The sequence below is a fragment of the Panulirus ornatus genome, chromosome 18, assembly GCF_036320965.1.
Source record: "Panulirus ornatus isolate Po-2019 chromosome 18, ASM3632096v1, whole genome shotgun sequence".
NCBI classification, from domain to species: domain Eukaryota; kingdom Metazoa; phylum Arthropoda; class Malacostraca; order Decapoda; family Palinuridae; genus Panulirus; species Panulirus ornatus.
The window spans coordinates 54,860,417-54,875,416 of NC_092241.1; the positions used below are offsets into that span (position 1 = coordinate 54,860,417).

The following is a 15,000-nucleotide window of genomic DNA, read 5'->3' on the forward strand; positions in this document are numbered from 1 at the left end:
GGTATTCTTCGACCTGAGAGAAGTCGATAAACAGAAAGATATATGAAAACATCTTAAGATGAAGCGAGTTAGGGAAAAAATAATGGAAAGAATTATTTCTGTAATAGTCGAGCAGTGGACGTGTGAAGTAAAGTGAGGATTAATGTGAACTGTATAACAAAATTTCAATAAACAGTATGGTAATATAGAACGTTTAGAAATAGTTCTTCTGGAGTATAGCATTGTCTCTATTAGCCTAAAATACACACACATTATATACATTTTTTCCCTACACATATTCATTTCCCGCGTTAGCGAGGTAGCGTTCCAGAACAGACGACCGAGCCTCAGAGGGAATATTCCTCACTTGGCCACCTTCTCTGTTCCTTCTTTAGGAAAAGCAAAACTGAAAGGAAGGATTTCCAGACCCCCGCTCCCTCCCCTTTTAGTCGCCTTCTACGACACGCAGGGAATACTTGGGAAGTATGCTTTCTCCCCTATCCCTCGGGATATATATATATATATATATATATATATATATATATATATATATATATATATATATATATATATGTGTGTGTGTGTGTGTTCAAACCATCACTTAAAAGAATATGTGATACCCAACAGAATATAATGAGTCGGATGTATTATTTACTTTCATTTTCTATCACAATCATGTATCTTCTCCATTCCTACTCAACATCATCGCCTCACGAACAGATGATTGACCCAAGAAATCCTCGTTTCGCTCCACCTTTCTGTTGCCCAGTTTGAAACAGTTTAATACAGGAGGGGGAGATATCCAGCCTTCCCTCTCCCCTCAACACCCGCCCCTCTTTATCGCCCTCTACGACGCGCCGGAGACACGCGGACAATATCCCCTTCCCCTCTATCCTCAGTATGTGATACTGTATCACATAGTTCTTGAGTTCTGATACCTTTACTTGAGTCAACATGATGCTCACTTCATGCATTCAGCAGACACGTGTCTTAATGAATTTTCAGATGGGATCCGATACCTTTTCGTGAAGAATTGATATCTGTAAAAAAAAATGAAAAGAAGAAGTTGACGCTTTCAGAAGCTCTCAGACCAGTGGAGGAAACCGTGGTGAAGATGAGCCATGATCAGGTAATCTCATTAAAGCCATGCCATGAATCCCAAGTATTTTGATCTTCGTTTTCTCTCTTCTTTTTTCTTTTTCTTTCGTCTTCAGGTTAAAGTTAGCGACTCAGATTTTCCTTCCAGATGCCACAGTGCTCTTGATCCACACCGGCTCGTAGTGAAGATGTGGTGCTGGAGAGCTTGAGACACTTCGACGAAGATCAACGACAACAACAGAATTCTGAGGGAACAGAGAGAGATGAGGTCGTAAGCATATGTTCAAGAGACGAGGGATATGTCTTTTTTTTCATTTAACCTTCCCTCCTTTATTGCTACTGATATGGTTACGGTACTCATTAGAGTTCTTCCTCCTTCCCTTGGCTATCATTGGTGTTGCAGGGAAGTGATTAATTGATACCCTTCAAAGGGAAAGTCTAAGGAGACGCAAGGAAATAGACGAAGTTAAGAACAAAGTTTCCAGGCAAGTCTATCTTTTTTTCTTTTTTTTTGAAGTAGAAGGGTGAAATTGGAAATGACTGGAAGGCAGAGTGAGGCAGGAGCATTGTTTTTATATATATGCAGGCGATCCTGTATACTACTTGGAAGAACGGCGAGCCATCACTGGAAGGAGCAAGAACAGTACGCGATCCAACCTGGAACGAGGGGCACCTCGAAGTCAAAGGACGGAGTGGAAGACACGTAGATATTCTTACAGTTGTTGAATATCTGGCAATCGCTGATGATATTTATAGCAGTGACAGTGGGAACGAACCAAATACAACCAGAGAACAGACTCTATGAAGACTAGGGCCTACGAAAAGCATAAATTTGGCGGATCCATCAACAAACAACTCGGACTCCATGAAGACTAGGGCCCACGAAAAGCATAAATTTGGCGAATCCATCAACAAAGAACTCGGACTCTGTGAAGACTAGGGCCCACGAAAAGCATAAATTTGGCGAATCTATCGACAAACAACTCGGACTCTATGAAGACTAGGGCCCACGAAAAGCATAAATTTGGCGAACCTATCGATAAACAAGTGGGATCTCCTCACTGTGGAGTCGATATGACGACATCTTCAACATTAACATCTTAGCCCCAGAGCCCGCCCATACCTCCACCATTTCTTACAAGGCAGATGTAGTTCTTCACCCGCTACGTAGTTCCTCTACAGATTTTTGGCATAACAACAGAAACCTCATCCATTTCAGAAGAGTCTATACGTATTGTCCACGCTGTATGAGACAAAGCAGTGACACTCGTCAGCAGGTACAATACGGTAGTGTGCAACGTCCATTTATCCCCAGAGGTAAATCTCATCCATGATATGTCTCTTTACTTAGCCACACAAAGATGGCCAGAGGCGAAGACGTTATCGCCCGAGCCTTACGCCAGGAGCTGATGAGAAGGTTATGCAAATGTCTTCGAGTGAAGTGGGGGGGATCGCCGAGGCGGGTATGGAGCGGCGATGATGAAGCTTTTGTTTGAGAAATGTTGTTGGAGGATCTCTTGCCTAATGAGTATTCTCAACTACCGGGTGAATTATTCAGCATCTTCGAGCTGCGCCTTTCTGCCTGCACTGGGTGTTGCTTCTGCTGTGTGTGTGTGTGTGTGTGTGTGCCAGCAATGGACGTCCCATTTGGGATGCCTATCTTATATTTGATAGTAGAACCAAGATCATAGTAGTGTTGTAGGTATAGGAATAATCAATTCTATTCCATTCCTCGTCTCAGACATCTCTTGGCCCATCTTCTGGAGGTCTATTGAAAGAAAAAAAATCGTTATGTAATGAAACTGAAAAATAAAATGATAGATACAGGCGGACCAAAGGGTTTCTAAAACTTGTCTAAATGAAGTGAAATATAAGAAACAAGTGAATAAAAGCTTATAAAGTGGATAATAAAGCTTATAAAGTGAATAATAAAACTTAGAAAGTGAATAATAAAGCTTATACAGTAAACAATAAAGCTTATAAAGTGAATAATATATAATATAGCTTATAAAGTGACTAATAAAGCTTATACAGTGATTAATATAGCTTATAAAGTGACTAATAAAGCTTATACAGTGATTAATATAGCTTATAAAGTGACTAATAAAGCTTATACAGTGATTAATATAGCTTTTAGGCTCATAGAATATTCATAGTACAGTAAATAGTCACAGGTTCGCTAGAGCTTAAAGGTTATACAAACATTGTATGAAAAAAAATATTGAATGATATTCACTTGTTATTCTATGATATCAGTGAGTGACAGTGACATGTGAAGGGAGTAATAATTGTTCATTCCCTCGTTGATATCGTTAATCTTCCTCGTTTCCAACGATGGACATGAAAGGGAAGATTAAAGAAAAAGTTATCACTAGCACATTTGTTTAGAGATGAGAGACTGTTAACGTGAGTCATCTCTTAAAGGTTTAAGGCCAAGTAAGATAAAATATAAAAATAGGGGGATGGGGTCCCTCGTATTCATAAGGGCATGGTGCCACCTCCACGAACCTGGCAATATTACACTGTTATTATGTGGGGGAATTAACCCAGCAAGGATGGGGGTCAAGAAGTGGATGGGGTCATGTGGATGACATGGTGAGGCTTACAGTGAGGTGGAGCGTCCAAACATAATGGCGTTGATTCAAACATCAAATCCAATAAGTTAGGGATAATCATTCTACAGGACGCCCTTCCTCCAGGACGCTATCTACAGGACGCCCTACCCCTAGGACGCTATCTACAGGACGTTAGACTCCTAGGACGCTTTAGTTCTTCATCTGCAGGACATTCTACCTCTAGGACGCTTCACTTGTTCATCTACAGGACTCTCTACCTCTAAGATTCTGCACTACATCATCTATAGGACGACCCCCACCTGTAGGACACTACGCTACACCATCTACAGGACGGCCCACACCTGTAGGACACCTCACTACACCATCTACGGGACGACCCCCAAGTGTATGCCACTGCACTACATCATCTCTAGGACGACCCCCACACCTGTAGGACACTTCACCCAAAGGTCTCTCTCTCTCTCTCTCTCCCCCGACCATCCTTGAAGTCGTTTACTTACGTCGGCACTGGACGATAATACCCTGGAGGCCCCTACACCTCAGATAGCCAGGCGTTCCCTGGACCATGGAACGAGAAAAAGGATGATCCACTTGTGTCAGCATCACAATAACAGCTGTGGCCGTGCTTTGCTGGACAACACACTGGGGCTCCTTTCAACGCCAGTGACAGGTGGAGGACCTGAGTGAGGGGGGAGGGTGGACGACTCATTTAGTGGAGTGAAATGCCTGTGTGGAGGACTACATACACGCAAGATAGTCGGACGATTACTCGCATGATAGACGGATGATAGACGAACGATTACACGCATGATAGACGGATGACAGACGAACGATTGGCTTGTTAGTGATGATCAGCACTGAGGAGAACATACATATATATATATATATATATATATATATATATTTTTTTTTTTTTTTTTTTCATACTATTCGCTATTTCCCGCGATAGCGAGGTAGCGTTTAGAACAGAGGACTGGGCCTTTGGGGGAATATCCTCACCTGGACCTCTTCTCTGTTCCTTCTTTTGGAAAAAAAAAAAAAAAAAAAAAAAAAAAAAAACGAGAGGGGAGGATTTCCAGCCCCCCGCTCCCTTCCCTTTTAGTTGCCTTCTACGACACGCAGGGAATACGTGGGAAGTATTCTTTCTCCCCTATCCCCAGGGAATTTACATATATATATATATATATATATATATATATATATATATATATATATATATATATATATATATATATATATATATATATATTTTGCTCTGTCGCTGTCTCCCGCGTTTGCAAGGTAGCGCAAGGAAACAGACGAAAGAATGGCCCAACCCACCCACATACACATGTATATACATACACTTCCACACACACAAATATGCATACCTATACATCTCAACATATACATATATATACACACACAGACATATACATATATACACATGTACATAATTCATACTATCTGCCTTTCATTTCCATCACCCCCTTGCCACACATGCAATAACAACCCCTCCCCCTTATGTGTGCGAGGTAACACTAGGAAAAGACAACAAAGGCCACATTCGTTCACACTCAGTCTCTAGCTGTCATGTAATAATGCACCGAAACCACAACTCCCTTTCCACATATATATATATATATATATATATATATATATATATATATATATATATATATATATATATATATATATATACCATAGCTTAAACCAGGTATCTAATTTATCGACCAACTCCTAGGGTAGGATGAACAGCCAAGTTGACTGTGGGCCGAGTGCCGCAACCAAAATTCGAACCTATACGCTCGACCCTGGGCGGCCCGGGAATGCGTCATGTCACGGTGGGCATCGCTTACCTCGTCTCATCAAGGGGGTTCACAAGTGACCATATGTGAACGGATCCTACTGCAGGGGGTGTCTGATCTAGAATTGCATCCATGATCCAGCCTCATGTGATCGTGTGGGACCTGAAGTGTCTTGACTACGACTTCCTCGTGGTAATTAATACTTTCCTCCCTCGTGAGAACCTTCCTTTGGTAGACTCGACCAGGAGAGCTTCGTCTCACACCACTATCCTTGGGCGATCTCTACCAGAGTATTTCCCTCTCACACAACCTTCCTCTGGTGGACTAGACTAGAACACTTCCCTCTCAAACAACCTTCCGCTGGCGAACTCTACCAGAACACTTCTGTTCATACAACCATTCACAGGCGATTTCTACCAGAATACTTCCCTCTCATACAACCCGGTGTGTACTCCGTGATAAGCGAACAAGTATTCGCGTTCGTAGACTGTAATAAAAAGAGCATCATGAGCCTGATCGCGATATTAGAGAGTTGAAAGCCTTCTCCAGGACCATTGTGGGATCACAGAGCCAACCAGGGTTCTACATATTCAAAAGATCATTTATACATTTTATATTCAAAGACGATTTCGAGGAAGTTATTGTTCCAAAGTATACGTGGGCTCTCGCAACATTTAAATGCTTCTTTTAAAGACGCGGTTACTGCTTACACAAAGAGACAAAGTACTAATACCGCGTTTGAATGAGAGACAGTCATGTTGGGAAGTGAAGGGGGCTAGATGAAATGGGTGACTACTTTTGAATGAATTCTGTCAAGATGGAAGATGAGTTCGTTTATATGTGTTAGCAGTACTCCATAACAGGACGGATCAGCAAAGCTTCGCATAGCTATCATGAGAGAGGAAAATACTCGTTGCATGAGGCTTCGAAGCTTCCCGTCTTTATTTGAGGCTTCGAAGCTTCCCGTCGTTACTTGAGGCTTCGAAGCTTCCCTCTGAGAAGAAAAAGACGACGAATTAAAGGAAATTTTCGATTCCCGAGTTACTTATTCAGCAGGTACCTGAATTTTGGCTTCAGGTCGTCTTCATTGAATATACAATATGGAAATGTGAACAGAATATTGGGGATAGATAATGGCTCTTCGTCCTATCCAATTCCTTCAGGAATATTACTACCCTTCCTCTTGTATTATCAGTCGTAGAATTAGTTACATGTCCATTCCGCGATCACAACAAGTTCATTGTCTGTTCACACACACACACACACACACACACACACACACACACACACACACAAACTCTTTCAACATGATCATCCTACGGCAACAAGCTCATTACGTCTTGAATCCTTTACCACGCACATGAGCCTCAACCACTCACTGAGACTTGCCTCACAAGGAATTAAATTTGAAGAACTCTCTCTCTCTCTCTCTCTCTCTCTCTCTCTCTCTCTCTCTCTCCAGGACCTGGGTACGGATTGTGTGTTGACATTTCCCATTTTCTAATGACACGACAACCACTGGTTTCACATGACGGGCGGCATTACTGGACGTCAGCCTGCGCCCCCGACCAGTAAGTAGTCAGGAGGTCGAGCCAACGCTCACCCAGATGCCACCAGCAGTGCGGGTCAGTCTCAGCCACAGGGGTGGTGTCCCCCGTAAAGCCACACAGACGGAGGGCAGACATGATGAATTTTTTGAGGGACTCTGCAGACAATCGTCTGATTCTCGATGGCAAAGTCGCCTTGCCTGATCATGCTTAAGACGTACGAGGGAACTAGATATTGGGTGATGTCGACAATCCCTCTCTACCCTATCAGTTTTTTTTTTTTTCCCACCATTATCACTACTCTTCCTCCGCAACTTTTCCTTTGATTGTCACCAGTAGTGTTGGGGGGGTTAGGTTAGCCTTAAGAGGCCGTGGGATAACTAGATGTGGACAAAAATCGGCGATGAGAGGTTCGCCTTGATAAGGCTGTGGACAAGTGCGATCTTCCAAATATTGGTCAAAACAGGAGACTGTCCCGGACCACATCACTAGGAGGGATATCCACAGCCTGTTTAGTGAAGGAGGGATATTCACAGCCTGTATTGCTAAGGGGATATTCAAAGCCCATATTCCTGAAGGCCAGCGAGTGAAACCAAGCGTCGGGGATATTCACATGAATATTAATTACTCAAATACCCTGAAACGAAGGATATTCAAGACGCGCTATTAAAACAGTTGTCTAATGAATAAGAAACCTATTCTGTCTACTGAGGTCTCGGGGATGGAATAATATGAAAAAGAATTCACACACAGACAGAGCACCGCGTCCCATCGTGTCTGTGAGTTGATAGCGGACGAGATAAGAAGCTCATAGATTAGCGTGGTAAGTGTAGGAAGACGCAAAGATGCTTCAGAGAGAAAAACCTGTAAGCTTTTCATATAGCTGAAGGAGGCACAGATTACGCCACACTCGTAGCTCTGGTGTGAAGAATTCATCAAGTGCATTACCGTAATTTCACGTGGAGGTTAAGTACAGCAAGTCCTATGACTCTTACGTCAGCTGACTCTCTAGTTACGTTCAACTGAGAAGCGAGGAAGGTGACAGACTGAAGGGGCTAGCTGTCTCTTCCCAGCCATAGATCTCTGCAAGGGTGGTTCACTTGCTGTCTCTTCCCAGCCATAGATCTCGGGGTTTCATCAACAAGAAACTCAGGCGCGCCTTTAGGGGAATTTGGATGGGTCCTAACTAAGATGCTAGGTCGGGATGGTCGTGTCTTAGCAATGGGAGTGCAGGAGTGGACGACTGGTTGGTTCAGAGAGAGAGAGAGGTAACGAAAACCTGATGGGTCATGACAGGAATGACTGCTAGAAAATAGTGACAGTATCATGAACTTCTAATTTATAAAGATGGAGACAGAACAGTAAAGCAGAAGGCTCCTCCCCCACCCACCACTATAGATGGAGACAGGATAGGAAAGCAGAAGGCTCCTCCCCCACCCACCACTATAGATGGAGACAGGATAGGAAAGCAGAACCTGGGGCAAGTATCAGGTAAAATTGCCTTAAAACCGCTCAAAAAAAAAGAAAAGAAAAACTATAACAGGTTGTGTTGTGGCAATGGCAAGACAGTAGGAGGTTTGTGATCAAGAATGCCTAAGACGGACAGTTGGCTTCAACACTCACAAGTCCCAAACATACAATCCACGTCATTTACTAATTCCTTCACAGCCTGAGTCTCTCACCGTCAAGAGTAAAGCACGTATATGGAAACTACACATTAAGCAAACGAGAGGCTGTACCATCACGCGTCACGGTACAGGACGAGGAAGAAGCACTGTGAGTCTATATGTTAACATGACCCACCACAGCCTCACCGAGATTCCCCCCGACACCGAGATCAGAGGCTAGAGTAATGCTGATCTTCCAGGCAAAGTCCACATATCATTCTCGATTCAAGTATGACGTACGTTGTCAAGGCTGACGTAGTACCATTGTGTCACGCTGCGATAAACCTTGGCTGCATTTCAAACACGTTATTCATTCTTTCCCCCTTCCCTCCTCCTCCTCCCTCGAGTTCTCCAAAAAGGAAACCGTCTGGCAGCGGAAAAGCAAATGTCTCTCTCTCTCTCTCTCTCTCTCTCTCTCTCTCTCTCTCTCTCTCTCTCTCTCTCTCTCTCTCTCTCTCTCTCCCTGGGACGCACTCAGGTCTTGGACGCCCCTCCTAAGGCCTCAGTGCGCCATAGACAAAAGTCAGGATGTCGCGTTTTCGTGTCGGGTTTATCGAAGCCGCTTCTTCCTGCCTCCCCCTCGCTCCCCAAACGTACCTTGGAACTCCTTTTATATATATGATCTTATATATATATATATATATATATATATATATATATATATATATATATATATATTTCTGTGTGTATGTGTGAAGTTTAAGACCGGCCGGCAGAAGAATGACCTTAATCTTAGCTTAGTCAAATTGACGTTATGTGTAGACGCTCGTGTTGTGAAGACTAGCCAACATAGTTTTCAACACAATCATGTTGGATTATACAAAATAAGTGTCACTGTAATTCGCTTGGGGGTATGCGAGGAGAGTTTTGAAACACATCTCGTATTAGAAAAGATCTTTAGACATGCGAAGGTAAGGTTTCTCAAGTGTGGAACCCTGTGGAGCTGAGGTATAGACAGGTGGAGGTAATAAGGATCCACTAGCTCGGAGCCCTCTCTAGTGGAGGTTCCACCTGTGTGGCGCCCTGTTGAGGTGAAGTTCCAAAAGTGTGGAGTACCCTGTAGTTTCAGTTAATGAAGTTGGACACCAATTTTTACTTCGAAGACCTAAAGTCCACAACTGGATGACACGAAGTATACCTTTACCAACGACATTACTGACGCGTGGAATATTCTCCTACAAGACGTCCTTCACAGCAACACTGTTAATATGTCCAAAATTAGGCTCGATCATCGTCTGTCATTCTGCGACATTGAATAATTCATTTACTCAGTTATATCATAACGTATTGGTATATCATGCTACCTTCTCAACCACCCGTCTTTCCCTGGTCATGCTGCGATGGCTTACCAACATTGATTTACCCGTGTCGTCTGCTTTAAAGAATGCAAGAATGAAGTGTCGTGACATCCAGCCACATGGAAAGTTGCGAGACTGGAGCTCAGAGTTTATTTTTACTTTTGTCTTTATAGCATAAAGCGAAGGGATGCATGTCTTTGGTGACGGGATACATGACATACTCACGTTTATTTTACCTTATGACTTTCCTGTAAAAGAATTTCCTTTGGGCAATTTAATCCTGCAAGGTATTTTTTTCAGTTTCGTCCGGCTTGTTGTTAAGAGGCAGTGGAGGGTGGGGAAAGAACCTTTGCTTTGCTATCCTATTTCTTTTACCGCTTTTAAGGAGACTGTATCTTTTTAGGTAGTGTTAAAGCCATACCACTTCGCTTGGACTTTGGGTCTGTGTGCCTGTGTATGTATAATTATGTGTACTCATGCACTCGATTTAAGGCAGATGGTTGAGGCTTGTGTATCGTGTCAGGTGTTGTGTCGCTTCTCTAACCTGAATCTTTCTAGTTCTTGCTGAATATTTGCCCACACCACTAGCACAAGGTCATCACCCTTGATCCATCTCACTGTAAAGACCTGACCTTACCTGACCCAATACACGCGCCTCCTCAACCGACCACACTACCACTCCCGCAGGAGTACCTGACGATACAAAAGAGTCTTCCTGTCACCACAGCAATCATTCCGTTTCTCGACTTCAAGATGTGAACCCAAGAGTGTGTGTGTCACTCTTATCGCGCTGTGTTGTCACGTTCAACTATTTCATTTCCCACGAAGATGTCAATGTGTTTTTCGCGACACGTGCCCTTAATGTAAACAAATTTACAGTAGAGTAAATGAACGGAAATTGTATTTACCTTCTTCCTGATGCCGTTAAAGTCGCCATGCAGAAAACATAGGAGTGTATGTAAAAGCTTGTAAGCAGTACATGGTGACCTCCACCAAAACACATGTGACTGAAGATATCTATAACCATATACTCATATCTGTTCTGTTAAGGACCCGTGCACACCTGGCACTCGCTGGTTTCATGCTGTTCTCATTCATTAACCTTACTGTGGCTACCAGAGGCATAGAAAGAGTACAAATAAAAAAAAATTCTTTATTATTTGCCCTCATGTCTGCTTCATAACTTAGGACGATTGCGAAATAAACTATCTCATCTTCAGCCAACAGGACACAACACAGTATAAAACAACTGGACAACAGAGTATTGCGAGCACTGAGTATACTCACGGTGGGGAGACACACTGAACATACTTCGAGTAGTTAGCACGGGGGAGACACACTGAACATACCTCGAGTAGTTAGCAGTGGGGGAGACACACTGAACAGAGACGCGTCCATGTTGAGGTGTCGGAGGGTAGAGTTACGTCATGTGTCGTATCTGGTAGTGATCCCGGGAGGGATGATGATGATAGGCGAGTCAGCCGCCAGGTGGTGCGATGATCGAGGGTGAGGGAGGTGGTGAGCGAAGGCGAGTCAGCCGCCAGGTGGTGCGATGATCGAGGGTGAGGGAGGTGGTGAGCGAAGGCGAGTCAGCCGCCAGGTGGTGCGATGATCGAGGGTGAGGGTGGTGGTGAGCGAAGGCGAGTCAGCCGCCAGGTGGTGCGATGATCGAGGGTGAGGGTGGTGGTGAGCGAAGGCGAGTCAGCTGCCAGGTGGTGCGATGATCGAGGATGAGGGTGGTGGTGAGCGAAGGCGAGTCAGCTGCCAGGTGGTGCGATGGTCGAGGGTTAGGGAGGTGGTGAGCGAAGGCGAGTTAGCCGCTAGGTGGTGCGATGATCGAGGGTGAGGGAGGAGGTGAGCGAAGGCGACTCCCGCTGCAGGTATCCTCGGTCTGGTGTCTTTGGCTTGGCTCTAAGTAGATGATACACAAATGATGATAACAATGTAGGCAGCCATTTGGCTGAAAATACATTGGCGTGGTATTATGAATAATAAAACAGAACTGAGTGTGGTTAACTAATCGGGACAAGAGCTCAAGATCAGGGTGAGCTGTGTATTTCCACACTTTGGATAAACACACGAGTGAGGTACGTCGAGACAGCCAGGGTGGCAGATATCCCGGGGTGTTTACGTAGTAAATGGTATGTTTTGTACATTATGAACTTGGTTGTAAGTGATGAACAGCTACGGTGATACTGTAGTTGACGTACCTCTACGGCCTTACGACAGGGAACTGAGCTGTTCACTAGCAGAGCCGCGCACTTGTTCATGGGTTGTTTATGAAGTTCACAGTGGTAGGTGTAGGACTGTTCTTATAACTGTCTGTACGTAGAGCTCTGATTGGGTACGTAGGGCCTTGATTGGGTACGTAGAGCCCTGATTGGGTACGTAGAGCTCTGATTGGGTACGTAGGGCCTTGATTGGGTACGTAGAGCCCTGATTGGGTACGTAGAGCTCTGATTGGGTACGTAGAGCTCTGATTGGGTACGTAGAGCCCTGATTGGGTACGTAGAGCTCTGATTGGGTACGTAGGGCCTTGATTGGGTACGTAGAGCCCTGATTGGGTACGTAGAGCTCTGATTGGGTACGTAGAGCTCTGATTGGGTACGTAGAGCCCTGATTGGGTACGTAGGGCCTTGATTGGGTACGTAGGGGCTTGATTGGGTACGTAGGGGCTTGATTGGGTACGTGGAGCCCTGATTGGGTACGTAGAGCTCTGATTGGGTACGTAGGGCCCTGATTGGGTACGTAGGGGCTTGATTGGGTACGTAGGGGCTTGATTGGGTACGTGGAGCCCTGATTGGGTACGTAGAGCTCTGATTGGGTACGTAGAGCTCTGATTGGGTACGTAGAGCTCTGATTGGGTACGTAGAGCTCTGATTGGGTACGTAGAGCTCTGATTGGGTACGTAGAGCCCTGATTGGGTACGTAGGGCCTTGATTGGGTACGTAGGGGCTTGATTGGGTACGTGGAGCCCTGATTGGGTACGTAGAGCTCTGATTGGGTACGTAGAGCTCTGATTGGGTACGTAGAGCTCTGATTGGGTACGTAGAGCTCTGATTGGGTACGTAGAGCTCTGATTGGGTACGTAGGGCCTTGATTGGGTACGTAGGGGCTTGATTGGGTACGTGGAGCCCTGATTGGGTACGTAGAGCTCTGATTGGGTACGTAGAGCTCTGATTGGGTACGTAGAGCTCTGATTGGGTACGTGGAGCCCTGATTGGGTACGTAGAGCTCTGATTGGGTACGTAGAGCTCTGATTGGGTACGTAGAGCTCTGATTGGGTACGTAGAGCTCTGATTGGGTACGTAGAGCTCTGATTGGGTACGTAGGGCCTTGATTGGGTACGTAGGGCCTTGATTGGGTACGTGGAGCCCTGATTGGGTACGTAGAGCTCTGATTGGGTACGTAGAGCTCTGATTGGGTACGTAGAGCTCTGATTGGGTACGTGGAGCCCTGATTGGGTACGTAGAGCTCTGATTGGGTACGTAGGGCCTTGATTGGGTACGTGGAGCCCTGATTGGGTACGTAGAGCTCTGATTGGGTACGTAGAGCTCTGATTGGGTACGTAGGGCCCTGATTGGGTAAGTAGGGCCCTGATTGGGTACGTAGGGCCTTGATTGGAGTAAATCGATCGTGGTGACGAACGGCGGTCAGTGGTGGTGTGGTGTCGGAGGGGGGGAGGAGGAGGAGGCCTCGGTGAAGGGGGGGCGTGTGTGTCAGCAGTTTATGGCCAAACTGCTGTTTGAGATGCGGGTGTCGGTCGTAGAGGGGTGGACAAGGTCAGCCAGATGATGGACCTCTTGGTAGGTGGTGTAAGAAGGGCCCAGCATGATTCTCTATGTCCCATTTCTACACTGTTTCTAGCTGGTCCACTCTCTGTGTAGCTGTTCGTGAGGAGGACCGTATTCTAGCTGGTCCACTCTGTGTGTGTGTGTGTGTGTGTGTGTGTGTGTGTGTGTGTGTGTAGCTGTTTGCGAGGAGGACCATCGATTAAGCATGTTACTGAGAGGAGTCTCAAGTGTTCCGTCATGCCCTGTAGCTTGGTGGTTGATGTTTATAGCTATGGTATCGTGGCTGTAGATGCCCATGCATCCGCCGCACGTCGCCGTGCCTCATCCTGACACTCACTCAGTGAGGTGAGGTGCTACCGAGTCAGGAGGAGGAGGAGGTGACGAGGTTCCCTCATACGTTCTTCTCTTCATCCTTGCAGTCGTCGAGGTGATGTGAGGCGTCGCCCAAAGAGTTAACTTGGTCACGTCAATGCAATTTCCAGCCTCCCGAAGTTTACTTACGGTACCTACCCTTTTGGGGAAGGGACGTGGAACGTTAATCAACTGTGTTGGCACGTTGAAGGCCAGGGCTCTGGGTCATATGGTGTTGCTGTTTCCTTCTTCTAATCCTTAGCTTCTTCTTTTTCTTAAAGGATTAGCTTGATGATGACATTGTGGATTGGGTAATAATAAATGATGACGACAGATGCCTCATGGGGGACAAGCTTATGGTCTATCAAACGTTGCCCCATTCTCTCTCTCTCTCTCTCTCTCTCTCTCTCTCTCTCTCTCTCTCTCTCTCTCTCTTGATCTGTCTATCTGTCTAACTTTCTATCCATTCATCTATCTGTTTACATACCTGCCTATCTGTCCAACTGTCTTATCTGTTTTTCTGTCTCTGTTTATCTACATATCTATCCAACTGTCTTACCTATTTATCTACATATCTGTCTGTCCATCCAACTGTCTGTCCATTCACCTACATATTTATCTGTATACCTATCTGTCTATCTATCCGTCTGTCTATCTAGCTCTCTGTTCACGCTCACCTTCAGTCTCCATATAACATCCCACATCATCATCTCTCTGTCTCCTCCTCACCCAGATGTCATTCCACATCATCTCCTCTCTGTCTCTATCTCCTCCTCCTCCTCCTGCTCCAGATGTCGCGTCATCGAGTGCTCTGCGAAGGAGAACCTCCACATCAAGGACATCTTCAGGACGTTCCTCCAGATCGGCAAAGTGCCCCAGGGGGACGAGTCCAGCCTCAAGCGT

General features: G+C 45.2%; 1 protein-coding gene across 3 annotated transcripts in view; it reads left to right on the forward strand.

The window, feature by feature from the left end:
• LOC139755110 (GTP-binding protein Di-Ras2) overlaps window positions 1–15,000 on the forward strand; it is a 358,074-nt gene that overhangs the window by 277,358 nt on the left and 65,716 nt on the right. For all 3 annotated transcript variants that reach the window (XM_071673245.1, XM_071673247.1, XM_071673246.1), the window contains one exon: window positions 14,889–15,000. This exon is cut by the window's right edge and continues 78 nt beyond it. In XM_071673245.1, the coding sequence (XP_071529346.1) occupies window positions 14,889–15,000 (112 nt within the window). The remainder of the gene's footprint in view (window positions 1–14,888) is intronic.